This window comes from Moschus berezovskii, chromosome 25, assembly GCF_049115385.1.
Source record: "Moschus berezovskii isolate FMDL1 chromosome 25, NW_MosBer_1.0, whole genome shotgun sequence".
NCBI classification, from domain to species: Eukaryota; Metazoa; Chordata; class Mammalia; order Artiodactyla; family Moschidae; genus Moschus; species Moschus berezovskii.
In genome coordinates this window covers 12,181,258-12,208,482 of record NC_142484.1, presented here as the reverse complement: position 1 = coordinate 12,208,482, position 27,225 = coordinate 12,181,258, and the positions used below count along the sequence as shown (strand labels likewise).

At 54.0% G+C, this 27,225-nt stretch overlaps 2 protein-coding genes and 1 long non-coding RNA gene across 6 annotated transcripts; 1 reads left to right on the top strand and 2 right to left on the bottom strand.

Moving 5' to 3' along the window:
* Positions 1 to 408: 408 nt before the first annotated feature.
* On the bottom strand, positions 409 to 6,767 carry LOC129548916 (uncharacterized). 3 transcript variants are annotated; one of them, XR_008684416.2, is made up of 5 exons: positions 6,692 to 6,767; positions 5,339 to 5,380; positions 4,719 to 5,244; positions 4,155 to 4,321; positions 409 to 4,051 (listed from the first exon to the last, which is right to left on the bottom strand). It is a non-coding gene; the product is annotated as an uncharacterized LOC129548916 (long non-coding RNA). The 3 variants fall into 3 exon arrangements; XR_008684415.2 differs by having other exon boundaries at positions 4,155 to 4,931; positions 5,155 to 5,244; XR_008684414.2 differs by having other exon boundaries at positions 4,155 to 5,244.
* A 1,083-nt stretch (positions 6,768 to 7,850) lies between these two features.
* CCDC86 (coiled-coil domain containing 86) lies at positions 7,851 to 16,606 on the top strand. Its single transcript, XM_055415842.2, has 4 exons — positions 7,851 to 8,678; positions 13,638 to 13,767; positions 15,459 to 15,533; positions 15,712 to 16,606. The coding sequence occupies exons 1-4, from the start codon at positions 7,939 to 7,941 to the stop codon at positions 15,829 to 15,831; spliced, it is 1,065 nt and encodes a 354-aa protein (XP_055271817.2). The 5' UTR covers positions 7,851 to 7,938; the 3' UTR covers positions 15,832 to 16,606.
* Positions 16,607 to 17,000: 394 nt separating this feature from the next.
* On the bottom strand, positions 17,001 to 21,672 carry PTGDR2 (prostaglandin D2 receptor 2). Of its 2 annotated transcripts, XM_088832125.1 has the most exons (3): positions 21,553 to 21,652; positions 20,931 to 21,181; positions 17,001 to 19,206 (listed from the first exon to the last, which is right to left on the bottom strand). In XM_088832125.1, the coding sequence occupies exon 3, from the start codon at positions 19,196 to 19,198 to the stop codon at positions 17,978 to 17,980; it is 1,221 nt and encodes a 406-aa protein (XP_088688251.1). In that variant the 5' UTR covers positions 19,199 to 19,206; positions 20,931 to 21,181; positions 21,553 to 21,652; the 3' UTR covers positions 17,001 to 17,977. The 2 variants fall into 2 exon arrangements, with proteins under 2 accessions (XP_088688251.1, XP_055271814.1); XM_055415839.2 differs by lacking the exon at positions 20,931 to 21,181 and having other exon boundaries at positions 21,553 to 21,672.
* Between the last annotated feature and the right edge of the window lie 5,553 nt (positions 21,673 to 27,225).

The following is a 27,225-nucleotide window of genomic DNA, read 5'->3' as shown; positions in this document are numbered from 1 at the left end:
TAAAAAATAATTTCCTATTATAATAACTAGAACCTGGTAATGTTAATGAAATTGCCTTGAGAAATCATTATCAGAATGACTGTGTCCATCAATGTGTCCACTTGATGTTTCGTATACATTCACTCATTCATTCAACAACTATTTATTGAGCAACTGCTAACTGCCAAGCATTTACTAGTCTGGGCTCTAAGAATATAGTAACTTACAAAATAGAAAAAAAATCCTGTCCAAGGGAAACTGACATTCTAGTCAGTGGGAAATAAAAAATAAACAAGCAAGCAAGTCAAATATATTAATATACTGTGACTAGAGAACAAGGAAAGGCTTGCTATTCAATCTGCCTCTAATGAAGTCATGAGGCTCCGATTGGGTGTCATCCTTGCCAATCTTACATACCCTGGGAGAAGGTGCAAAAAGGCCACAAGACATTCTCTCTTGAGACAGACTCCTGTTTATGAGAAAATACCTCCTGTTCCAGTTAGTACTGCTGTGTAACAAACATCCCCAAAACTCAGTGGTGTAAAGCAACCATTTTATCATGCTCACAGAGTCTGTGGCACAGAACTTGGACATGGCATAGTGGGGAGAGGTTGTCTCTGTTCCACGATTTCTGGGACTTCTGCTGGGAAGACACAGTGGGCAGTGACCTGACAGGTGGTGGCTAGAATCCTCTGGAAGCACCTTTGCTCATGCCTGTCAGACAATGTGGGTTGTCAGCTGGGACCTCAGCTGGGCTGTCAGCTGGATCACCTTCACTGGACTCTCCATGTGGTCTCTTCATGTGGGGTGATTTTGGCTTCCTCACTGCATGGTGACTAAGTTCCAAGAGCAAGCACCCCATAAAAGTCAGGCAGAAGCACATGGGATTCTTATGATCTAAGCTCAGAAGTCACAAAGCAACAGTTCTGCCATAATCTTTTGCCAAGGCAATCACAAAGGTCTATCCAGGTTCAGGGATTGGGGGTGGGGAGGGGGGGCGGGGCACAGACCCTACTACTCAAGGGAAAAGGTGTCAAGGTCAGATTGGAAGAAGAGCCCATGGATGGGAGATACCATTGCAACCAACTTCTAAACCTGTAATCTTCTAAGACACCTTCTGTGTCTAATTTCAATAACCAAAAAAGTGGGGGTATGTAGATCTACCCAGTCAACCCACAGGCAGAGAACTGAAACAACTCAAGCAGAGAGTGATAACATCTGAGTGTTGTGTAATATTTTATTTTGAACAGAAAACAAAAGAGCAGTGGAATAACCCTTTAGTCGTTCAGCCCTGCTCTGTGTGGAAGGCTTACGATTTCTTAATGACCTGAAATTTCTGCTTTGGGACTTATTTTTAATGCTTGAAAAATTAGGCCTAGGCTAACAAAGAATTTATTTTTTATTTAGGTCAAGTGCTTAAAACATAGAGGCAAAGAAGTGTGGGCAAAGGCACCTTGGGAGGCAAAGTCACGGATTCCAATCCATTCTCTGCCTTTTCCCAACTGCCTGTTCCTGGACACGGTCCTTCACCTCTAAAAACCAGGGTGGTAGGGTTAATTTCCTTATGAGGTTTCCTGAGATAAATGAGATAATACCTGCAAACGCCCTCCATGCTGGGCAGCCACTCTGGAGAGAATCTTTATCTTTTAAACTGCTAATGGAACAGGTGTATTTTTGTACTTCTTAATCTATAGCAATAAAATGTCTTCTTATCAATGGTGCTATAATTTTTACATCCTTAAAATTTGGCATAGGGACTTCCCTGGTGGTCTGGGGGCTAAGACTCTGAACTCCCAATGCAGGGGGCTCCAGATTCAATCCCTGATCAGGGAACTAGATTCCACATGCTGCAACTAGGAGTTCCCATGCCGCAACTAAAGATCCCGAGTGTAGGAACTAAGAACCACACAGCTAAGTAAATAAAATTTTGAAAGAAAAAATTTATCATAAACACTATGCTTTTAAATCTGTAAGCATAGGAATGGGCCTTTAGGGTGAAATGATCTATATGTTTCTACAATGATCCTTCGGTAGAGCAAGTCTTGGGGGTGTGAGGTCTGAAAGGATGAACCTGGCTGGCCCACTGAGCTCTGGGAGCATGAAACTCTGGACTCAGAGTGAGAGGAACAGAGAAGCAAGATTAGTGACTAAGGGAAAACCTCAATGCTGCTCAGTCTGATACAGGGCTGGCTTTTGTTCACCGCTAGAGTGTGAAGAGGTGGAGAGACAGTGAAGATTCTCCCACCAAAGGGCCAACAGATGCCCATCCTCAAGTCAGGACCTCATTGGCCAGTGCTTCAGAAAAGGGGCCTCATAATTTGTCCTTTGGTCACCAAGGCAAGTTCTCTAGGGGTTGCCTTGGAGACGAGACTGCCATATTGGATGGGGGAAAGAACCCTCGCTGGAGAAGATATGGTATTGGTGAGGGACCAGAGCTGCAGAGAAAACAAATATTAGAGGAAATGAGAGGAGAGGGATAAGTGAACAGTGAGGAAGGGAGGGGAAGTGACTCACTGTGTTAAACTCTGTAGTTATCCTGGTCTCAGGAACTGAGTTGGGTGTGAGCGTGGGGGAGAGGGGCCCGGCCTGTATGTCAAGCTTGCCTTCCATCCACAAGGATGAAGCCCCCAGCTGTCACGTGTCCAGGGTCTGTAGCTCAGCCATCTAAACCCAGCCCCATGAAGCTGAGATGGCTCATAGCCAGGGGATGGCAGCCAGATTTTGAGTTGAAAAGTTCTGAGTTTAGGTCCTTCCATTGAACATTCACATGACTTTCCGCAAGACATATAATCTCTCTAGGACACTATTTCCCCACCTGTGATGGGGCATGAGCTTCCGTGTCTCGCTTCTTGGGGCATCTTCCTCCCACCTGGCATGGGTGTGAAACAGGGATGACAATTCCTGCTCAGCCTTCTTCAAAGGGCACTTTTGAGACTCAAGTGTTTAATAGCTGTGCCCCCAAGACACTGTAAGTGCCACCGAAGCAGGGACCATGACCGCCCTGCTCCCTGCTGTACTCTTGGTGCCTCTCAGAGTAAACATTCAATCAATATTTGGTGAGTGAGTAAATAGAAGGATGACGGGAACTCAGGGTCTGAGCCATCCAACCAGGTAAAGCAGGAACGCTTTCACTCTCCTGCAGGACACAGCGCCTCCAAGTGTGGTCCACAAACCAACAGCCGAATCGCCTGGGATTTGCAGAAATGCAGAATCCCAGGCCTACTCCAGGCCTACTGAACCATCACGTCTGGGGTCAGGGCCCAGAAATCTGGGTTTCAGCGTGTCCTCCATGTGATTCTGAAGCTCACCCGAGTTTGAGAAGCATTGCTATTGGACACCGTGGCGTGAGGGGCAGATGGGGCATGAGCTTCCATGCCCCTCTTCCTGGAGTGCCTTCCTCCCACCTGGCACAGGGGTTCACTCCCCAGCCCACCCCCACCCTTGCTTGGTCTGCCCAGAGCAGGGGAACAGGCTGTGGAAGCTGTCCTGGGGGGGCGGAGGGGGTGCAGCAGGAGGAGGTCTTGTCACACCCGTGGTAGCATGTCCACCCCTTCCTGTTTCAGCAAAACCTGCAGATGCTGGGAGGGGATCAGGAGATAAGCTTTGCCGGTACATGAGAGCTTTGCAAAGGAGTCCCTTCCCAATCCAGCCAGCCTCTCTGCACCCCGGCAATACCCAAGGGTCCCAGGTACTACTCCTGCCTTTCCTTCCTCCCTGACCCCTCTGCTGAACTCTCTGCCCCCTCCTGTTGAGGATTGGAAACTCCCCACAAGCTGCTGGGAACACAGAAAAAATGAACCTCCAAAATAAGAGGCTGTGATAAGAACTGATGTGATAACCCCAGACTTGCTGCAGGTTCTCAGTAGAGCCTGATTCACAGTTCCCAGAGCAGCCGATCACACACGCAAAGGAGGAGGGGTGGCAAACACTGCAGGAGGAGAGATGGGTCTCCCAAAAGGTCAAAGCAAAACCCAACAAGGCCAAACGGCAAGTCCAGAAAGGCCAGCAGCTCACGTCCAGGATCCTGGGATCGGCAGCTGGAACCAGATGGAGGGGTTCAATTGGCAGATCCCTGTTGAGAAAGGGGATGGCTGCCTGGCTGCAGTGACAGGAACCATGGAGCAGGGAGGGGACAAGTCCACTCAGCTCTCTGTGGGGCGGTCAACCCTGGGTACCTGCGGGAGCCCTGGACATCACATTCTGGAAGGTTGTAGACAACCAGTGTCTTCTCGAAGGACTGACTGTGTTGTGGGAGAGACAGCTAGAGGAGCAGATGTCTGGTCCGGACAAAAGGCAAGTCTAAGGAAGCTTCAGGATAACTGCCTTCAAATACTTGAGAACTCTGAGTGGAAGAGAAAGCAGCTTGGACCCCGTGAAGGTCAAGGAGGGGCAGCCCAAGTCTGGAGATGCCTCCTCCTCATCCGGGTCCTGTCCTCACTCCCACAATGCTCAGCCATGTCCCAGTCACCAGATCCACCCTCCCAGACCAAGAAATTCCTTACAAATCCTCAGTCCATTCCTGATCCTAAGCACAGTGGATGTGAGAGCAGGGTCTTGGATTTAGAATCAGGAAACCCCAAGTTCCAGCCCTGACCCCGCACCTTGTACCAATCACAGCCTCTCCCAGCCTTGGATTTCCTTGTGGGTAAGCTGGGGAGGTTCCTCCTTGCCCCTTCCCTCATCTAGCCTGTGCTGCAACCAGCCTCCCGCACCAGTGCCCCAGGGGATTAAATGAGTACCCAGGGGAGGATGGGCACTAAGTACTCTGTGAGTGCATTAGGTGATGTGACTGCCAGGACCCATTCCCCCATCTCCGATCTTGGTGCTGAGCACAGGGTACAGGTCCTTGACACCTCCAACCTGACTTGTCAAACCCTCCCAGCCACAGCGCCCATGGCTGGGTGGAGGATCGATGGCTCCCAGACGAACACTTGACCCGTATCTTCCATCATCTGTGGGTACATGGTTTCCTTCAGTCAGCAGATCTCAGGTTACATAAAAAGCCAGGGTATTGCCAATTCAGCACACTCTGCCCTGCCCATGTATGCACAGGGCCTCAGCCAGCAGGTGAGGAGACCTGACACCCAGCATCTCCCAGTAAGCCGACCAGGATCTGTGTGAGGAACCAGTGAAGGAAGCCCACGGGAAGGGCAGCTGCAAGGCAACTAAGCTCACCAGTGCTGGAATTGTAGTCCTTGCTCCTTGATGTAGAGTTATGTGACTTCAGGCAAACACCTTAGCTTTTCTGTGCCCTGGTTCCCTTACCTGGATAACAGGGAGATTTACTCTTAAGAGTTGTGGCTCTGCAGTCAGAAGCCCACATGTAGATCCCACCTCCACCATTTCTCTGCAGTGTGACCTTTACAAGTGTTCCAGCTTCTCTGTGCCTCAGCTTCTTTATCTGTGAAATGGGACTAATAACAACAGCACCTGCCTCACAGGGTGGTTATAAGGACTAAATAGGTTTGTACATATAGTGTACTTGAAAGAATGCCTGACTCAATAATTGCTTGCCCCAGGGTTTTTGGTTGAGTTTCTCCATAGCCAACTCAGGGACAAGAATTTAAATGCAAATAGTCTATTCAGAAAATGACCCCAGCAAGCACCTACAAGGGAGTGGGAAACTGAGGTGGGGACACAGTAGAAACCAAAAGATGGCGGATAAATGACCAGGTTTCTTCGTAAGAAATGGGGCTCCTGCTTGGGCCTCTGGGAGTCTGTAGAAGACCCGCCCTTCTCAGCATCCTTTCCCTCAAGATCAAGAGGTTGGTCTGTCTGCAGCAGAAAGATAGGGAGCACAAGAGAACAGAGTCCCAACAGTGACTGCCATACCAAGCTTTTCTGAAAAATTCAGGAATGTCCCCGGGACCCCCGCACGCCATGTATCATGTCAATGACAAACTGCGCCCAGGTGGAAGAGAGGGCTCTCGCACGCCATGTATCATGTCAATGACAAACTGCGCCCAGGTGGAAGAGAGGGCTCTGGGCCCTTAGTTCACTTGGTGCCTCCACTGGTTAGGGGCCTCCTTACCTGATCTGAAAGATGTCTGTAAAGCACTCCCTTCTCTTACACCCCCGGGCAGGGATCTGAGATCCCGCTCTGAAGTAAGTTTAAGCAGAACCAGGATATGATCCAACTGGCATTTGAGAGTGGGCTCTGCAGGGTGGGAACTCAGGAAGCAGGGAGAACGGAAGAGCCCCTAGGGTAGGGCAGGGTGGTAAGCTGTCTCCTACACAGCCCTGGTGTGGATCCCAGTGGCAGGCCATTAAGGCCTCCAGGCTGGGGCAGGGAATTTAAGGAACTGAGAACTGGGGGTTGGAAGAGCTGGGCAAAGAAGGGACTGAGCTGCTTCTGCAGTGGGGAGCTGCACTGCTGGCCTGGGGCAAAGCCTTGCTGGACGGCCTTCCTCAGTCCAGCAGCAAAGGGACTGGGGATGCTGAGCCTGTGGGTGGAGTCTCTGAGAGTGGTCAAGAAGGCAGGGACTGACACCGGATTTCAGTGCAAGGGTACAACTATTTCTGACAACTTGGAAGAATACTGGTAAAGCCATGCCATCATCCTACCCTTATGGGAGGTAATTTCAGCAAGCTAACCTCCCTGGGGGGCACTTTGAAAGCTGTGTGGCACCAGCCAAGGGGTGAGAGGTCTTAAGGGATCCTCAGTCCTCTTTTTGATCATCCAGGAACCTTGCTGGGTTTTAATCCTCCTTACCTCCTCTCCATCAGCCGTCAAGACACCCGGGGCCCGATCTGAGACTCTCACTCCTGCTTCAGTGTCATGTCTGCAGTGACTCAGCAGGTGCGGGCTGTGCTCAGCACTGAAGCCCTTGGATGTCTGCCTGGCCTCTGAGCAGGCAGAGGCCTCCTCTGGACAACTTCCCAGGCCTGTTCATAACTCCTTAGGTTAAAAACTAATGGTCTCTAAAAGAAGTCTCTGGGACAGCAGGGCAGGACCCCTAGGATGCCCAAAGACCATCCCCAGGCAATTCCAAAAATACACTTTTAGAGCTGGAAGCATGTGGTTGGGCAATTTCCAAGATACTCTTCCTAAGAAAGGGAAGTGCTGTGAGTAACTCAAAGCCCCCACCTGGGTCTCACACAGAGGAGGGGAGGAGGCAGCCTCACACGTTGGGGTGGGGACAACTATGTTGGCTGAAAGAAAGCTCAGAGATGATCCAACCTCTGTTGCTAGAATGGGGAGGATGCGCAGCATGGCTGAGCACCCAGGGGTGCCACAGGACAAACAAAGGTGGTACATCTCTCACTGGTCCCTTATGTGTAAAGCTGAAAATGTTGCAAAGGGACAGCTGTAGATTTTATGCTTGAGCACAGAATGGGAGGAAAGAAAGCAAGGATTACACTTTCTTTTGGGGAGGCAGCACCACTCAGCATGAGGGATCTTAGTTTTCATGAGATTTGGAACTCGTGGACCCAGGGAAATCAAGTATTACATTTAACACACAATTCAGGACTTAAGAAATTTCCCACTTCCAGGATCCGCCAGCAAAACCAGTGCAAAAGCATCCACATTACAAATGAGAAAATCGAGGTCCCCTGTCCAATTGCACAGGACTGAGTTAGCGGTAAAGTTTCCATCCAGGCTTGCTGGATGTTTTCCCAAATATCTTGTCTTCCAAAAATGGGTCCCTCTCTTCCTTTTTCCGTCTGCACATTCTCTTTCCCAGGAGACCGGGTTCTTAAGAAAAGCACTGTGGGTCTTAATCTGGGGACTCGTCAATCACAAGTAAATACGCCAATGCGCTTTGCGCATGAGCCTAGTGAGCCCAGGCACCCGCCCCCCCACCCCAGGACTCCACCCACTCCTCCTCTCCCATTACCAACATGGCTTCTGCGGCAATAGCCTCTCTTGCCAGGCACAGACGTGGCGACTTCTGACGTCATAGGACGGCGCCGGTAGTCCCGGAGGCTGCACGTGGGCTCGGGGTTGGTCTGGGAGCCATGGATACGCCGCTGAGACGCAGCCGGCGGCTGGAAGGCCTAAACCCTGAATCTCCGGAGAACCCCACCTCAGTTTTGCGGGTGAGACGGCCCCTGGTGGAGTTCGAGTCGAGCCCAAAAGAAACGAGGGAGCCTAGGTCTCCACCGGGCCTGGGATCTCCCAGTCGTCAGCCGGAGACAAGCCCAGGATCACCCAGTCTGCGGAAGGGGCCAGCCTTGGGGTCCCCTCGAAAGCAGCCAGAGCTGGACTCAGGGTCCCCGCAGGGTCAGCGAGATCCAGACCTGAATTTTCCCCAAAGTCAGCCGGAATCGAGCCCAGAATCCCACCTACTTCAGCCAAAGCCAAGTGAGGAGTCACCAAAGTTCTCCCAGAACCAAGGAGAAGCGGACTCGGAGTTGCCCGAGAGTAAGGAGGAGCCGACCCCGGGGTGCCCGCGACGTCAGTTGCAGCAGGACTCAGGATCACCGGAGCCTTTCCCCGGTCAGAAAGCCCCGGGTCCCGAGCCCTCGAAGCCACTACAGGAGCTGACACCGCTGTCGCCCGGCTCCCCACGGGATCAGCATGAGCCGAGTAAGCAACCTGCAGCTGGGGAGCTGGCGAGAGAAGGGCCCGCGCCAAAGAAGCGAGAAGGTTCTTCGGCCCAGGCCCCAGCGCCCAAGAAGCCAAAGGAGGAGGTTCCTGTAATCCCGAAGGGGAAGCCCAAGTCTGGGCGGGTGTGGAAGGACCGCTCAAAGAAGAGGTAAAGTGGGGAACAACAGGGCAGCTTTGGGGTTTTGTGTGGTGCTGGGGCCTGGGTGCAGTCTGGAGATAGGCCATGGGCTAAAGAGAGCTCACATCAGTGGCGAGTCACACAAACATTATAACCCGAATGTGCTAAAATGCACTGAGATCTCAGGCAGGGGTGCCCTCAAAGGACCCCTGGATAGCACCCTCATGTCTGTGTTCATTCAACACAGTTTTATCCTTGTCTCCGCCCTCTCTAGTAATGGGGCAGAAGCAAGTATACCAGCAAGGGAGGTCTTCATGGACCAACATCCATTACAGTTATTTGCCTTTTTAATAAGGCGTTAATAAGCACCTAGTATAAAGGATGCTACTAAGCATTCTAGTACTTATTGTCCAGGGGAAGGGCCTTTCAAACAGGGACCAGCGTGCATCTTGGCATTTAATTTGCCCATCAGCTCTCTGAAAACAGCAGGCGTTAGGATTATCCTCATTTTACATGTGAGGACCTCTTGACTCAGGGAGGCTAAATGAGTGGTAAAGGCAGGACCTGAACACAGATCTGACTCCGAAGTCTGCATGAAAGCCTTTTACCTACGCTCTGTAGATCCACCTTGCACTGGATTGCAACCTTCTTTTTTTCTTTTAACTTTTTATTGGAGATTACGAGAGTCCCTTGGACTGCAAGGAGATCCAACCAGTCCATTCTAAAGTAGATCAATCCTGGGTGTTCATTGGAAGGAATGATGCTAAAGCTGAAACTCCAATACTTTGGCCACCTCATGCGTCGAGTTGACTCACTGAAAAGACTCTGATGCTGGGAAGGATTGGGGGCGGGAGGAGAAGGGGACGACAGAGAATGAGATGGCTGGATGGCATCACCAACTCGATGGACATGAGTTTGAGTGAACTCCGGGAGTTGGTGATGGACAGGGAGGCCTGGCGTGCTGTGATTCATGGGGTCGCAAAGAGTCGGACACGACTGAGCGACTGAACTGAACAATGTTGTGCTATTCTCAGGTGTGCAGCAGAGTGATTCAGTTAATACATATAACTGTATCCACTCTTTTTCAAATTCTTTCCCCATTTAGGTTGTGAGATAATATTGAGCAGAGTTCCCTGTGCTATACAATAGGTCCTGGACGTTGTCCATTTTCAATACAGCAGTGTGTACATGTCAATCCCATACTCTCTAACTTCCCTAACTATCCCTTCTAAAGGGTAGGCATGAGGTCACATATTTCTGTGCCGCAGGCAGTGAGTACTCAGTTAAATGCTTGTTTTGAATGAAGGGACAAAAAGGCTCAGCTGATTAAGGAAGTGTTCAGGCTGCCAGTAAGGAGAGGTCCTGGGAAATCCCATGGACAGAGGAGCCTTGCGGGCTACAGTCCATGGAGTCACAAAAGAGTCAGACAAGACTTAGCAACTAAACAACAATAAAACCACCTGGCAGGCAGGAACTTGTGACAGTGAGGGACCCCGGGGAAGGCAGTGATTTTAAGGAAGAAGCAGAAATTTACTAAGAATTGACTGTATACCATGCTTTGTGTGCTAGGCCTTTTGCAGATGTCATATCACTGAAGCCCAGGGCAGTGGGAATTATTCCCCTCCCCCGTTAAATGGAGGCGAATCTAAAACAGGGAGTAATTTCCTACAAGTCACCAATCAGAGACTTTGGACTGTTGGACTTGGAGAAACAGGTGGTGGCACTGCCCCTCCACATCGATGCCAGCAGGTCCCAGAGAATGCTGGGGCCACTGATGGCCAGGCAGGACCAGATGAAGAGGCTGGTTCTGGTGGGAAGAGGGTGATGAGCAAGTTGAGTGTGGGAGCCTGGTACTTAGGAGGTGGAGGGGGGAGATGAGCTCACTGAACAAAAGGGGGCTGCCTGCACCCACGAACAGGCTCAGCAGAGGATACCAAGAAATGAGAGAAACAGGGTATTTTGTCCCAGCTCACTGCATGAAACCCTTCCTGACTTCCTGTTTGCCTGGAGACGTGCTCCAGCCTTCTTCCTCTCCTCTGCCATCACTGAGCATCTCTCACGCTGACCTCCCCTCCATGTGCCCCTGTGGGTGATGCTTCCTCCCAGCTCAGGGCCTTTGCACATACTGTTCTTCCACTGAAAGGCTGTCCGCCTGGCCAATCCCTGCTCATCTCTCAGGGCTCAGCTTAAACATCGCTCCCTGGGAAAAGCCCTCTTTTTTCAACCCAACAAGGGTCAAATCCTCAAGCTATGTGTTGTCATTGTACCTTATACTTCTCTTTTGTTAACACCCCCACTTGCACAAATGCTTGTTTAGTTGTGTGATTCTTGTGGGCTGCCAGCTTCCCCTCTAGACCAGAAGCTTCAGAAACGTGGGGATTTACCTTTAATGGCTGGATTTCCCCAGAGCCCAGCACATGCTAGACACAGTTGAACAAGTAGTTGAATGAAAACAAAAGGTCGTTCATTCATTTAACCAATTTACATTGCATCGAGCTAGGGTCTGGGAGTAAGCGTGGCCGTAAACGAAACATTCCGGTTGTGGGAAACGGGTAACCAATCAGTAACAAGTAAAAGAGCAGAGAGTGTGGACCGTTGTCACAGTGATTGGAGATAACTTCACTGCCCCAGGGATGTGAGCAGAGGCTTGAATGAACATATCGGAAAAGAGTATCCAGGCAAGGGGAACAGAAGTCCAGAGGCAAGCCTGTGCTCCCATGTTTGAGAAACAGTCCAGAGGCCTCATCAGTGGGCAGTGGGGGCACCGTGGGAGGAGAGTGGTCAGAGGGGTCACGGGGCCAGGTCACACGGGTCCTTGTAGGGCCCCAAGTGCGCGATGGAGCCATGGGAAGTATTGAGCAAAAGAGTGATGCAACCTGACCTCAGGGAGGACCGGTGTGGCCTGTGGAGGACAGACTGTTCTGAGGGCAGGGGCGAGAGCAGGGAGACCAGTAAGGAAGCTGCTGCAGTAGAATTAAAGCACCTTCAGAAGCTGCACCAGGCTTGTGGATAAGGGCCGGAAGGGCGGTGGAATGGGTGTTTGGGATCTTTGAGGAAGCAGCTCTGGCGGTTGGTGAGTGAGCGCCAAGACCGGAAGGTCGGGGTGGTGGGGAGGCCAGCACCTGCGACAGGAGGTGTCTCAGCTGCCGGGAGTGGGGATGGGGGGTCCAAGGGAGGCAGCCAAGGCTGGGAAGGCCCACTGCCCATGTCCAGGCCCAATGCCCCCTTCTGCCCAGTCTTCCCTGAGTGAGCCAGCTCCCATCTCTAAAGGATGGATTCACTGAACACCTACTATGTGCAAAGCACTGGGCTAAGTGCTTCTCGGGCCAAGAGCCACTAATCCTCCCACCACCCTTTGCAATGGCAATGGCTGTCGTCTCCAGGTAACACAGACCCAGAGAGGCTGCCGGGCCCAATGTCACACAGGTAGTAAATGGTGGATCCAGGCCTGCCTGCCTTCAATCTCCAGGTAAAAGCAGTGCTCTGAAACTGCACTGCCTGTGTCTTAGCCATCAGTCACCTATGGCTGTTCAAATAGCTTACAATTCAAGTTCAAAATTCAGTTTCCTGGTCATCAGCCCCCTTTCAAATGCTCAGCAGCCAGTGTGACTCAACACTCCCTGATTGGCCAGTGTAGATAAAGGGCATCTCCACCGCTACAGAAGGGTCTGCCTGACAGCTGCACCTGGAGGATGCAGCATGAGTCCTGCCTGAGGCTCTGTGTGTCCAGCTTCCCTCTGCCTTGTCCCTTCGAGGGCCTTGTGCCCCAGTCTGAGATGCCCGGCTGTAAGGGCAGGGAGGGAGTCCATGCAGCAGGCCCTTGGGGAGGGCGACAGGGAGCAGTTAGGGGTGGTCCAGGCAGAACTGGGGAGGGGGGAAAGCAGGCTGAGGGTGGACAGGCCTGGGGTCAGGGCCCAGGCTGTATGTGCCAGACTCCTAGGGAGCAGGAAGGGGTAGAGATGAACTGGAAGAGCAGTATTGAGCCTTCTCCGGGGGTGGGAGTGAGGCCTCTGCATGGTGCCCACTGCAGCCTTCAGAGCCCTGCTTACTGTAACCATGTGGGCTGTGATACAGTGGATGTGGATAAACAGGAGCTCTGGAAAGTCAAATTATTGAGGGAGGTGGAAAGGCCACTACGAAAGGATCTGCTGAGAAGGAAAAAAGGTCCATGGGACACCCACACCTAAGGCTTCAAATCATTTAGGAAAAAAGAAAAGGGAGGGACACGGTTTCAGAAACCCCCAGGCCCACATCACCAGCCTAGGCAGCCCTCAGCATTTTCCTGGTCTTGTTCCTCGTTCCTTCTTGCTCCTCAAAGTGTTTTTCTTTTTTCCTGGAAGATTTTACAGCGTATCCTATATAGGCCATCCAACCCCTAGATCCCGGTGGTGTTCTTACAGAGGGGATCTTGCTCCTCCTGTGGCCTTGTCACTGTCACTCTCTAGACTGTCCAGACTTCCCTGCTATTGCCGAGCTCCCACTCCGTGTTCACATTTCCCCTGCTGGGAAAAGAGACTCTGAATCACTGCAGGGGACTGTGACCATTCACATGTTCTGAGATGAAACGGGCACCCTGGTAGGGAGTGAACCCTGCTCCAGAGGGCATCCACACCCAGACCCCCTGCGCTTGGCCAGAGCAGTGGAACTTGGTAGCAGAGGCCGTTTGACCTGGACACTTGATCACAGACTGCTCCTCAGGAGCAGGATGACCGGGAGCCAGTATTTAATCTCTCTGAGCCTTGGTCAGCACCTCTGTACAGTGGACAGAACGAGAGTACCCACCTCAGGCACATAACAAGGGCTTCAGAAATGACCCTGGGTGTGATCGGGGGCCCTCTCCTGCCCCAGGCCCGGACAGTCAACTGCCCGGGAAGCTGGCAGGTGGGGAGGTGATCCTAACTGGGTTCTGGGGAAGAAGGCCCAGAGCCAAGAGGAGGGAGGGTGGCAGGCATCGCACCGGCTCCTTGAACGCCTGCTCCCCCTATCCAGGTTCTCCCAGATGGTTCAGGACAAGCCCCTGCGCACGTCCTGGCAGCGGAAGATGAAGGACCGGCAGGAGAGGAAGCTGACCAAGGACTTCGCCCGGCACCTGGAGGAGGAGAAGGAGCGGCGCCGGCAGGTGAGGGGCGGGCTGGGCGGGGGCCGAGCGGGTGTTGGCCATAACAGGGGCAGTCGGGGAGAGGAGCTGTTCTCTAACCCAGAGACCTTGGGAAGACAGGGAGCCTGGATAGAAGCAGAAGCGCAGTCCAGGACCCCAGGGTAGGAAGCCCAGTGGAGCATCACATTTAGTCAGGAGGCTTATGTGAGCCCCAGGGATGGGAGGAGGCCCAGGATAAAGCTCCTTGGGCCCTCACTGGTGATCAGAGCATTCAGTGAGATGGGCTCGGGGGTCCCTGCCCTGGACCTGCTCTGATGGGAATGACGAATCAGAGGCTTTATCCTGGGTGTTGTTGCCAGTGTCCTCTGAAACACAGCTCCCACACATCAGCAGGGAGGGCCGCCTGCAGAATCCTCCAGCTCCTCCCTGATGCTCAACCCAAGGCCACAAATGTCCCATTAGAGGTTCACGCCCAACCTCTTTAGTCTCCAGGAAGCACCAGCAGGCAGACCCCGAGAGAGGGAGGAGCTGAGTGACCAGTGGGGCCTCACTCACCCGGGGGTCCCAGGGGCCCCCAAAGACTCAGACACCTCGCCCCCAGTTGTGGTCCCTGCCCGCCCTCAAGGGGATAGGTGGGCCAGTCAGTCATCTGTCCCCCTCCTTGAGTCGCCCCAGCTCAGCTCCTGTGGCAGAGACCCTGCAGATGGTGTGGCCGCCGCCATGTACTAGGGCCTTATCGCGCTTCCTGTGTGACCCTGGCTCCCTCTTGGGCAAGACAGAACCTTCTTGTCACCGTCCTCTTCAGAGGCGCCCCTGCCCAGCCCCCAGCCCAGACCTTCCCCAGCCTCTGGGGAGCTCGAGCGTCACTTCTCCTTTCTCCTCACGGCCCCAGGCCACCCCTTCTACCTTGAGTTGCCAAAGCCTAGAGAGGCCCTGGACCACACATAGCCTCGAGGCCGCCATCCCTGCCCTGGGCCCACCAGGGACAGTAGTCAGCATAGCTATTCTGGAGGAAGACTCCATCTAGATTCACCTTCTAAGTGTCCCCGGTGGGCCGGTACTGTTCCAAGCCCTGTGTACATATTGGTTCATTTAGTCCTCAAAGCACTCTCATGTAATCACATCTTCACTTTAAAGATAAGACGTAGAGGCCCAGAGTTTAAACCACTTGGCCAAAGTCACCCATTTCGGAAGTAGCAGAGTCAGGATTCAGACTGACCCAGATCGCTCTGGGTCACACCTTCACCCTTCCTAGCCCTGCACCGGGGTGACCCTTGGGAAGCCAGCCCTCACCCTTGCCCTTGCATTCTAGGGGCTCGTGGACTTCAAGGAGGAGGGGGATGCTGAGAGTATGGAAATGAGGGGAACGGCCAGCGTTCCTTGTCCCCGGGCGGCAGTTGATGAGGGGCGTGGTGCAAAGGACCACTGTCCACGTGAGCCTGAGTTTCCAGGTGGGGTGCCACCCATGTCTTACACCTAATCGGGTGCCCACCTTCTCAGGGAGAGTCAGGAACTTCTGCTACAGCAGGCCCACAGGCACAGGGACAGTTTCCTCCCTGGCTCTCCACCCCCACAGCACCAGGAGCAACCGGGAGCTGGATTAGTGGCCCTTTGGCCCTCCTCCCTGGGGATTCTCTCAGCTCTCACTGCCTGGGAGACTGGGGCCACCTCAGCACCCAGCGCATGCATACTTCCTTCCCCTTCGCATCCAGGAGAAGAAGGAACGCCGTGCCGAGAACCTGAGGCGCCGCCTGGAGAACGAGCGGAAGGCGGAGATTGTCCAAGTGGTGAGTGTCGCCCTGCCTGGGGAATCGGCCGGATATCGGGTTCCAGACACCCTGGAGCCCCTCCCTCACAGCCCCCCGATCGTGCCACGATCCCAGGCCCTCGCGGTGACCTCCCTTTCCTTGGGGAATGGGGTGGAGAGCCTGGCCACACTGATGCCCTCCCCTCAACCATCCCCAGATCCGAAACCCCACCAAGCTCAAGCGGGCGAAGAAGAAGCAGCTGCGATCCATCGAGAAGCGGGACACGCTGGCCCAGCTGCAGAAGCAGCCACCACAGCGGCCGGCCGCCAAGGTCTGAGCTCAGGACCACCAAGGCCTTCGGTGGCCAACCACCGTGTCAGACACGGCAGCCCCCCGGGCCACTGGCCACACGCCTCCGCTGACCCAGCACTCCGGCTCCGTGGCTCCCAAACAGGGGCTCCACCCGAGTCAGGGCTCTGAGCCTTCGAGGGCCATTGGGCAGGTCTCTGTGGAGCGGACGGAGCCTGGAACCTCCATCCTGGAACAGAGACTGGAAGACGGAAAAGGGTCAGCCCTCTCCCCCCTACTCCCGACCACTGCCCTCTTCTCTCCAAGTGCCTTCAAACTGAGAAGAGTAATTTCTGCTTCCTCAGGGAGCTGAAGACTGGAGGCTGACTCCCCAGAATGTGTGGGCTCTGTCTCAGGGTCTTGGGTCCAACCCAGGCTAGGAGACCAGAAGTCAGGAATCTAGCTCCCCCCTGAACCTTTCCAAAGGCTGCTTTGGATCCCTCTGCAGCCCACTGACCCTGTCACCCAGCAGACTAAATCCAACTCCACCACACTTTGCAACACTTAACGTTAAAATGGGGTGGGGGAGGCGTTTTGCAGGCCGGGGAAGGGGGCAGTGTCTCTCTCTCCCCCTTTCCTGTCCCAGACTCTGCAGAGGCCCTCAGAAATCTGATTAATTCATGCCATCCAGTCTCTAGCAAAAAATTTTATTGAACGCCTGCTGTATACCAGCACAATTCTAGATGGCAGGGAATACAGACAAAAGTCCCTGCCTTCAAGGAGGTTTCATTCTGATGGACAATAAACAACTAACGTGTATCGTGTGTCGGATGGCGCCAAGTGCTGAGTGAAGCAAGGGAGGAGGGAACCTGGGTGAGGCATCAGGATGGGATGTCCGTTCAGTCAGCTGTCCATCAGCTGTTCCGTTTGCCTAGCATGGGAATAAATGAGTAAACACTGGAAGCCCGGCTGCAGGTGGTAGCACAGGGAGCCCTGAACCACATCCCAGAAGTTTCTCACCCGGCTCTTAACGGGTCAGCCCGACGTGTACTGCACCAGGCCTGGGATGCTGAGCCAAACAGGATAGTGGAGGTGCTGCAGTAAGTTACCCCTCACACCTGCCAACTGAGAGTCAGAGCCGCAGCCCCTGTGAGGTCAGGAGGTGAGGGCCGCACAGAACTAGGGGTTACCAGCATTGCCCGGAGTGCATCCCACGGAACTGAAGGCCAGTACATACATCAGATGAGCTCAGAACAAGGGCTGTGGTCTCAGAGGTTGCCAGGCACATTCAAACACTACAGACCTCAGTACAGATGCCCACTGTACTTTTAACTAGCACGGGTTTCCCAAACATTTGACCATAGCACCCCTTGCTTTTCCCATTTTGGGCAGTGCTGGGGCAAACAGAGATGGAGGCTCCCACGCAGCTACTATCTTAAGGACCTTGGGTATGGGGTCAGGAGTAGGGTGGCTCTTTCACATAGTAATTGAACAGGTACATGTCAATGGTTAGTTTGCAGACCCTGTATGTTGGGCAGGTTATTTAACCTTCCTGCACTGCAATTTGCACATGGTATCAATAAAAAGTGGGGCCAATAAAACTTGATCCTCTTTCCCAGACTGAGATAAAGCCTATATAGGTCAGTAAATGACAACTAAACGACCACAGTGAAAAGGTTAGCCCAAACAGCGCTTCCCAAACCTTTCCTCTCTCTGCGCCAAAACTACAGGACTAGTTTAATGTAAAACTCGACCTCACCCATCACCTGCTAAAATAGCTCCAGGGAGATGCGTCCTGTGTATCCACTACCCTAGCTTGAGACGTCTTAGGGTTTTAGCCTCGCATTACTCTTGGGAGCTTGTTGGAAACATGGAATTTCAGTCCCGCCCCCCTCCCCAGCCCCGCCGCGCCCTCGGCCGGGCCAGCTCAATCAGACAGAATCCCTGGATGACCCGCGCAATAATGTTTGAGAAACACTGCTTTAACTCATTTCTTTTCTGAAAAGAATTCACTGAGTCACGTGGGGGGCTTTAACACGCAGATAGATTCCTTAGCCTCCCTTAGACTAAGAGCCGGGATATCTACATTTGGACGTCCGGGCCCTGGGGAAGCTACAACGCGCGATCGTTCCCAGCCCCTGCCTCCCCGGGGAGAATGGAATGGTTCTGAGTCGGGCGATTCGGGTCCGCGCCTCCTACCCCGAGGTGGTGCTCAGCGCCCGGTTCAGGGGGCCCCGCTCGTCCTGGGATGGGGCGCGGTCCCTCTGCGGGGGAGCCGCGCGGTCGCCCAGCAGCCAGTCGAGCAGGCGCGCGGGCCGGAGAGCGAGCAGGCGGCGGCCGCTGCTCTCGGAGAAGGAGGACGCCGAGGCGTTGGTGGAGGAGGCGCGGCGGCGGCGGCGGCTACTGCCCCCGGCGGCCAGGTCGCTGTCGTCCACCAGCACGCTCTCCAGCACGCTCCGCAGCGAGCGCCGCAGCTTGCGCAGCACGTCTGGGCAGGTGAGCACGTAGAGCAGCGGGTTGATCACGCTGTTGATGAAGGCCAGGCTGGTGACGAAGGGCAGCCCGCGCCACACGAGCGGCCGCAGCGACGGGTTCGCGTGCGCGCGCGCCTCCATCACGCTGAACACGTGGTAGGGGCCCCAGCAGAGCGCGAAGGCCGCCACCACGGCCGCCACCAGGCGCACGAAGCGGCTGGACCGCCGGCGGCCGCGGTGGTGCAGCTGCGCGCTCACAGCCAAGTGGCTCGAGGCGATGATGGCCAGCGGCACGGCGAAGGCCAGCAGGAACTTGCTGACGGCCAGGGCCGTCTGGCGCGAGTCGCACGTGGCGTTGCGGTCCGGCCCAGGGCTCAGGAGCAGCACGTTGTAGTAGCACATGATGCGCCCGTCCAGCCGCGGGATGGTGTCCCGGAACACGAAGTAGGGCACGGTGTTGATCACGGCCAGGACCCAGAGCGCCAGGCAGACCTTGTGGGCCGCGGCCACCGTGCGGTGGTTCTGCGCCCACACGGGCCGCACCACCTGCAGGCAGCGGTCCAGGCTGATGGCGCTGAGCAGGAAGCCGCTGGCAAACATGTTGAGGAAGAAGATGGAAGAGTGTAGCTTGCAGAAGGTGGTGCCCAGCTTCCAGGAGTGGCCCACGGCCAGGAAGTAGGTGAAGAAGGGCAGGGAGGCAGTGGCCAGCAGGTCGGACAGGGCCAGGTGCAGCACCCAGGTGGTGACCACGGTCTGGCGCATGCGCCAGCCCACCACGAAGAGAATGAGTCCGTTCTCCACCAGGCCCAGCAGTGAGGCCAGCCCATGCAACAGCACTGACGCATGGTCCATGTAGCGGATGCTGGAGTTGCTGTGGCTTTGCAGGCGGCTCATCTGCTCCAGGAGGGGACAGAGCGGCTTCGTCGTGACATTGGCCAACATGGTGGGCTCTGCGGCAGAGAAGAAGAGGCGCTGGTTGGGGGGAGCGCAGTTCTGGGCAACGGGGGACCCTGGCCAGGATATAGGACTGTGTCTAGGTTATAGGGTTGTTGGGAGAATTAAATGAATTAATAAATATACGAGCATTTCAGGTGCTGCCCTGTTGGCTCAGTGGTAAAGAACCCACCTACCAATGGGAGACATGGTTTCAATCCCTGGGCTGGGAAGATTCCCTGGAGAAGGGACTGGCAACCCACTCCAGTATTCTTGCCTGGGAAATCCCATGGACAGAGGATCCTGGTGGGCTACAGTCCATGGGGTTGCAAAAGAGTTGGACATGACTTAGCGACTAAACAACAACAACCATATAGGCATTTCAAGCAAGAGTAAGCACAAAGTAAGCACTATATCAATGGCGTGATTAAGTAGATAGCCTAAGGTCAATTGGAGAAATAGGTACCAAGGTCAGGCCAGGCCAGGCGGGACTCCCTTTTCCCAATCCCCAGAGCACTGGGGCGTGAGTTAGGCTCCCCTAAAGGGCAGGAGGATTCAACTGGGCTGGGGGACAGGAAGGGAAGGAGTCTGTGCCTTTAAGGGCTGCCCTCCCTCCACCAACCCCCAGCACCCACAGACCTTGCCTCCCTGCAGATCTTCCTGCGGCCCTTCACTCCTACAGTGGTGGCTGATTGGGCGTGTGGCTGCAAACAGTGGAAGCAACTCCCCGCCCCCCCCTTTGATAGTTGAAGAGGAAATAAGATAAGAGCAGGGAGAGAGTTGGGCAGGAGGAACTACCAGATTTGGCCTCTGGAGGCCCAGTAGGGCCAAAAGACTTCTCCCTGCCCAGCGGCGGCCACAGGCACTCTGCCAGTTCCAGGAAACCAGTCTGGTTCATTCATTTATTCGCTCACCCACACACTCATTCAACAGCTCTTTATTGAGCAACTACTTAGGTAAATGCTGGAGAAGCCAGCCTCTGGGCAGATGTGCAGACATCCCAGAAGTGCAGACCTGTAGCCTCATCAAGAATCCAGGACCACCCAAAGTGGAGCCAGTGGAGATCAGTGAAGGCAGAGAGGTTGGGGTGGGAGGCTGCTACAGGAGGTCGGCAGGGTAGCAGGGGGAGGAAACTTGGATCGTCCTGGGCCCCCCACAACATGCTAGGAGCCATGGTAGGTCCTTTATCTAGGCGGTCTCCTGCTCACGGCTCTAGAAGAAAGGGGCTGGTACTTCTCTCCATCCCATTTTGCAGATGAGGAAACTGAGGCTCAAGTGTTTCCATCACTTGCCCAAAACTTCCCGAATAACACAGGCAGGTGGAGAAACAAGAATTTAGCACTCAGTCTGTTCTCTTTCCTCTGCCTCTGAGCTCTAAGCGTGAGGTGATGGAGGGAAAGAAGGAAAAGCAGGGCGGGGTCAGGGGGAGTGGTCTTCACTATCCATCTTTCCACAGGAGACACTTTTGGCCAGGATGAGAAAATCCACACCCTTCTCTGGGGACCACGGTCCTTCATAGGATGAGGGCCCAGGATATCAAACTAGAATTTCCTTGACAGGTGAGGCACTTGGAGCTGGGGACCTGCAGGTATGGGGGAGGGGAGCTGTTGTCCCCATGTGCGCCCTAATGCTCGAATTTCCCAAGTTCTAGAGTCTGCAGAGCAATTACACTCACAATGACCCTGTCAGACCCCATTTTTCAGAAGAGAAAACAGAGGTTCAGAGAAGCACAAGATCTTACCCAGTGTCCCTCAGCTGCCGGGGAAGGGGGCTGCAGGAACTCCACTCCCAGCAAACACACACATGGCAGCTCCTCCCTGTGCTGAAACGTTCCCTTTAGTCCCGTCTAAGTCCCCCGAGGATACTGCGAAAGCATGTCCTGCTGTGCTCCAGGGCCTGAGCCAGAATGGACCTTCTGGCTGACAGAGTCCGACCCCAGCCTCCCAGGATTCTCAGGGAGCCCAGCAGCAAGGGTCCTGTTTTGACAGAGGGCTGGGGGCAGAGAACACTAGGTTTTTGGTGTCAGAGATCTGGCTTTGAATCCCAGCTCCTTGACTTCCTGGCTGGGTGAACTTGGGGTCCGTTACCTTAGGACCCGCTCGTGGAACCCTTCCACCCAGATGACTCCTGCGTCTTGAAAGAGAAGCTTCAGTGGTCTATCACTGTGACTGCTGTCTAGTAATTACCTAAGCAACTGTGGTCCTTCCCTCCTCAGAGCAGTAAGTCCCCTCCAGTCTTCGGTAAACCCTGCTCTCTGCCATCCTAGCTGGCAACAGTCCTCTCCCCTGATAAAACTATGCCCTCTCTCCTGGGTCCAGAGAAGGCACTGAGGCTGCCCAGCCCTGGGGCCACCATCTCCTTACCTGGCATAGAGGGCACACAGGATTCCAGCCCCGGAGGCAGTCAGCTCCTCGAGGCAGACAGGAGGCAGCGGTCAGGCAGAGAGAAGCAGGGGAGGGAGGCTGAGGGAGGAAATAGCTGTTAGCCCCAGAGTCAGTGTGTGTATATTTAGGGGAGGAGTGCGGGGGGAGGCGGGGACAGCTAGAGAGTGAGCTATTACACTGGTGTTCAAGAAACATCCATCTCTATTGATGGGGACTGGACGAAACTGCCAGCAGCCCAGCTCATCCTGTCTCTCTTTACAAAGGCGATTTTGCAAAAGCCCAGGGTCAAGTGTAAGGGCACATGGAGAAACAGGTGTAGGGCAGAAAGTGTGAGCCCATGTTCATTTTGAGAGCGGCAGGTGTTTAGGAGAAGTGCTTGAGGAGGAGGGTGTCTTGCCCAGCTGTCCTATCCTGGACTGCCCTCCCTGATGGGGTCCCCTGACCCCATCACCCTCAGGAAAGAAACTCATGTGGCTCCTCCCATGTGCCCAGGCAGTGCAGGGGTCGGGGTAGGGGTGACAAGGGCTCTATGGCCAGGAAGGCAGGGAGGGGCTGTGGTAAGAGCGTGGGTCTGGCTGTCCAGGCTGCCCACAGTCCTAGCCAGGAGGTAAGCCACTTCCCCTTGCCTGCCCCTGCTTGGCCATCTGTGACCAAGAACGACAGTGTCACCTCCCAGGCTGACCAGGTGCCCTCATTCACAACGGACCCAGAACACAGTAGGTGCTCATAAAAATCAGGTTTCTTCCCTCTGGGAGAAAAATGGGTAGAGGCTGTTGGGCAAGGGCAATACAGCTTTTATTTCAAATGGACTGGGAATTCTCTAATGGTCCAGTTCTCACTGTCAAGGGTCCAGATTCAATCCCTGGTCAGGAAACTAAAAACCCCACAAGCCATGCGGTGGAGGCCAAAATAATAATAAAAAGGGCTGGGCTCGGACCCCACGGATGAAATGATTGAACTCGTTTTGCTGACCAAGCTTCCTGAGGTCAGGACACTTCCTCCAACCTCAGCATCTAGCACCCAGGAAATACCCAAAACACATTAAGAACTCGGAAACCCACCCCCCGCCACCGGGTTGTCTCTAAAACGCTTCCATTTTTGGTACTGGCTTAATATAGGGCCTGGCACTTGATAAATTTGCTGAGAGACTGCAGCCCCTGAGTGAGGAATGTGATGGGGAAACTTGCTCACTCTCGTCCAAGACGGAGATTAGTGAGAACACTGATTAAACAAATGACTAGGACTAGGGCAATGTCCGGTCTCCCCTTAGTGACAGAGGAGCGCTGTCCTCTGAAGACAAGTGCCTACAGCCCTCCCTTGGCGGGTGCTTCCATTCCACTTTGGGGAAAGTACCTTCATCCTCATCCCACCGCCACCCGACCTGCTGAGCACGGACATCCTCTAAGGCCACACAGGCAGCGGAGTGTGGTTGGTGACCTTGGGCAAGTAACCTCGCAGCAGTAAAATAGGACTTTTTAAAAAGATGCTCCTTCTGCACAGCTCCTGCCCCAAAGTGGTGCACAAACTGCTCTTTGGGCTTAGAAAGAATTCCCCCTTGGGGCTTCCCTGGCGATCCAAAGGTTAGGACTGCATGCTCGGAATGCAGGGGTCCTGGGTTCGATCCCTGGTCAGGAAACTAAGATCCTACATGCCATGAGGCGCACACAAAAAAAGAATCCCTCCTTTCCTCCTAAAGGCACATCTTAGCTCCAGGGCATCAAGCTTGGGACAGGGCCCTGCCCTCCTCCTGGCTCTCAGCCCTCCCTCGCCCCCTGGACCAGCATATACCCTTGTGCAGTGAACACCCTGTACAACCTCTCCTGGCGGCCCTGCCAAGGTGCTTCTCACCTGAAACCCTCGCTTCTCTGATCCTTCCCCCATCTCTCCAGCTGAAGCCTTTTCCGGACCCAAACCCTCACTACTCTGACCCTCCCTCCCCCAACCCTCGTTTCCAATCCCGTAATCACTGTGATGACTTGTCTCCCAACCATCCGGGGATGGACGTTTTATGAAAAGTTACTAAAACAAACAAGACAGTGCTCCAGATGAGCAGGGCCCTGAAGCATTTTCTAAACAAGAAGGCAGGGCTATTTTCTAAACAAGGAGGCAGGGCTATTTTCTAAACAAGGAGGCGCCCGTGGCTACGCTCCCACAGTGGAAACCGGCCTCCCTCGAGAGTCCCACAGGCTCCACATGGAGGTTGCCTGGGCAGGATGGAGTTGGGGCAGGGAGCGTGGGGAGAATGTGCCTCCTCTCCAGATTTCAGGAATCTCGAGCACTGGGTTTCAGCACCAGGCACTGAAGTGAAGGAGTCTCATGAGCGATGGGGGCTCAGAGAGGGAGCTCCCTGGCTGAGGGCAGAGGATAGGCGCTCCCGGGAGAAGACACAATCAGAAAACCTTGTGGAGGCCTCCGCAGCATCAGGCCACTGCTGCAGGCAGGGGGACACCCAGACTGGCAGAGGGGCCCTCGTGGAGCCCAGAGTCCAGAGGAGAGTGACATGACCAGGGCTTTCAGCTGGTAAAGAATCCTCCTGCAATGCAGGAGACCCCAGTTCGATTCCTAGGCGGGAAGATCCCCTAGAGAAGGGATAGGCTACCCACTCCAGTATTCTTGGGCTTCCCTTGTGGCTCAGGTAAAGAATCTGAATGTGGGAGACGTGGGTTCGATCCCTGGGTTGGGAAGATGCCCTGGAGAAGGGAAAGGCTACCCATTCCAATATTATGGCCTGGAGAATTCCATGGACTGTATAGTCCATGGGGTCTCAAAGAATCAGACATGACTGAGTGACTTTCACTTCACTTGGCAAATACACCAGTCCACCACATGTTCAATGTGCATCAGAATCTCCTGGGGGGGCTTGTGAAGCCCAGACTGCTGGGTCCTCCCAGAGTGTCGGATCCAGCATGTCTGTGGGGGCTGCCTGGGTGTTTCCATTTGTGTCAAGTTCCCTGGGAGATGCTGACACTGCTGGTTCTGCTAGGATGGAGAGCTCGGGGTCCTTGGATCTGGTGCCCTCAAAGCCGGGAGCAGCAGGGTCCTGGTAGCACTGGGAGGGAGGGGGCTGTCCACTGACACCCCCTACCCCAGGACCTAGAGACAGATGCAGCCACCTCCAGACCACAGACCCTAGTCCCTGAAGCACAGCCTTCTCTGTGGCTTACAACCTGATGTCAGAGCCAGATAGAGCCAAAGTCAGGTCCATCTCCATGTGAAACACACGTCCCACCATGGAGGAGACAAGCTGGAGCCTAACAGAGCTCTGTGGGGGCTCTGCCAACTGTGGAAGCGGTCCAGACTCCCAACGCCACCCTCAAGTCCTCTTGGGATCCAGTGCAGCACGCCCCATTCCCACCCCCTTCCCGGTGTCCCCAGCTACCCCATCCCCTCTACTCACCTCTGTGCCTTTGCATATGCTGTTCCTGCTGCCTGGAATACCTTTCCCCTCCCCCATTTATCCTGCAGAGCCCCTTTCTGAGACCATCAGTGTCTCTGGGCTCCCAAGAGGATGCTCTCAGCATCAAGTGTATTTAACGTACAGTCAAGGGAATGAGCCGACTGCCCCCAGCTGTGGGGCCCAACCCAGAGAGACTTTCTCTCTCCAGCCCTGCCTTAGTGCCGGGGTCCAGCCCCGGCAGCGTCCAGGGGAACCCTCCGGATGAGCGGCGTCGGCGAGAAAAGGAAGAAAACAAAGCGAGTTGAGTCTTGGTTGAGTGCAGACTCAAGACTATTTTCTTACATCAGTGTTTATATAACCTAAAACCAATAATTCTAAAGAGGGAGGAGGGATTGTCTTGATAGGACTGTGCCAGGAATGCAGTCGTAAACCATCTTCCAGAATAGTCAATACCTTCATGGATAATTCTTAAACAAATCGAATGGGCCCTTAAGACAGCAAGGCCACAAGTCATGAAGAATGGCTTTATTTGTGTAGCAGTTAGTCAACTGCAAGGGCTATTAGCAAGCCTTATCTTGGGAGCCTCAGTCCTTGGCAGACTTTATGGCTCCATAGGTAGCATGGTATCTGGGTTTGGGCTCCACCCCCAAACATCTGCAGAGACGATTTTCCACACTGATTCTACATGCTTACTTATGCTGTTATCTACCTTCATCTCTATGTTGACTTCCAGTGTACTCCCTGGCACACCATAGACAGGGGGCAGGGAGACATCGCAGCAAGCACTGGTATGTGACCCTGAGGGCCAAGGGTCTCATGAGCTCCTCCAGATCTCACCCTAAGGGGCCCTTCTAAACTTGCGAAGGGCTCTGTATTTACTTTTGCTTGTGGAGTGTTTGGGCCTATTGTTAGCAGACTTAGTTTTATGCCAGGGGCGCTTTGTGCATTACTGAGCATTCCAAATTCTAAATTGACATTGATAACCCCAACAGGGCCAGAAGGGGTAGGATGTTCTGTGTAAAGATATTTTCCTCATCCCTGGCCTGTTTACAGGGACCCATGCACCCTAAGGGACTGTATTGCTGCCATGCAAAAGTTTCAAGGGGGATTTTTGAGCAGGAGTCAGAAGAATTCTTAGAAAGCATAGAGGACTACCAAGCATCAGAAAAAGAAAAGACGGAGGCCTGGGAGTAGATGATGAGGGCGGCCCCGAGAAATCCCCGGAGGTCTGGACGGCCTTGCGTGCCAGCTCCTCGAACCAAGACCTTGTCATGGGCAGGGTCTCTCGTGCCGGCTCCCAACACCTTAGGAAGCAGGTTTTCATGTTCCTTTCTGATCTCTTTAAAGAAGTAATCAAACAGGAAGTGAGATGCATGACAGGAAGCAGGTGAGGCTTACCCTAGAACCCTCCAGCCCCCTATACTCAGAAGGCCGTGGAGTTGACCACACACAGCAGGGTAGGACCCTACCTGACACCTTGTGGGAGGCCTTGGTGGAGCTCCCTAATACCATCATCATACACAGTGGAGGCTTAGCTCCTCATGTGGCCAGTAAGCCCCTGGGTGACCTAGCCCTGACTGTACCTCCACCTTCATTTCTGCTTCTCCCTAATCACTTCCTAACATCAGTCAGCGTTTAGCACCACCTTGCCACACCCTGTGCGTATCAGACTATTACTGTGTCCTCAGTTATGCTGTTTGCTACCTGCTGCTGCTGCTAAGTCACTTCAGTCGTGTCCGACTCTGTGTGATCCCATAGACGGAAGCCCACCAGGCTCCCCCGTCCCTGTGATTCTCCAGGCAAGAACACTGGAGTGGGTTGCCATTTCCTTCTCCAATGTGTAAAAGTGGAAAGTGGAAAGTGAAAAGTGAAAGCGAAGTCGCTCAGTCGTGTCCGACCCTTAGCAACCCCACGGACTGCAGCCTACCAGGCTCCTCCATCCATGGGATTTTCTAGGCAAGAGTACTGGAGTGGCTTGCCATTGCCTTCTCCATATAATACCATTTCCTCCCTTGGCCTCTTTGTGAACTCCTATTCATCCTTCGAAACCCTGGTCAGAGGTTACCTCCTCTGGGAAGCCTTTGCTGAGCCTCTCAGACCCTATCTCCTACATCCTTGCCTCACTTCATATACTGTAGCTTTGCCCTCCATAGTAACTTTTACAGGCCTGCTCCCTACGCTCATCACCTTCATCAGCAACTGAAGAACCAGAGATGGTTTGTATTTTATCTCATCACGAAAGCCAAGCAGAGCAC

What these genes read in the sequence shown, in the direction of transcription:
- CCDC86 (XM_055415842.2), top strand. Translation starts at nt 7,939, where the DNA reads ATGGATACGCCGCTGAGACGCAGCCGGCGGCTGGAAGGCCTAAACCCT. An exon ending in AGAAGGAGCGGCGCCGGCAG is followed by an intron (nt 13,768 to 15,458) that starts GTGAGGGGCGGG and finishes CTTCGCATCCAG; the next exon opens with GAGAAGAAGGAACGCCGTGC. An exon ending in AGGCGGAGATTGTCCAAGTG is followed by an intron (nt 15,534 to 15,711) that starts GTGAGTGTCGCC and finishes AACCATCCCCAG; the next exon opens with ATCCGAAACCCCACCAAGCT.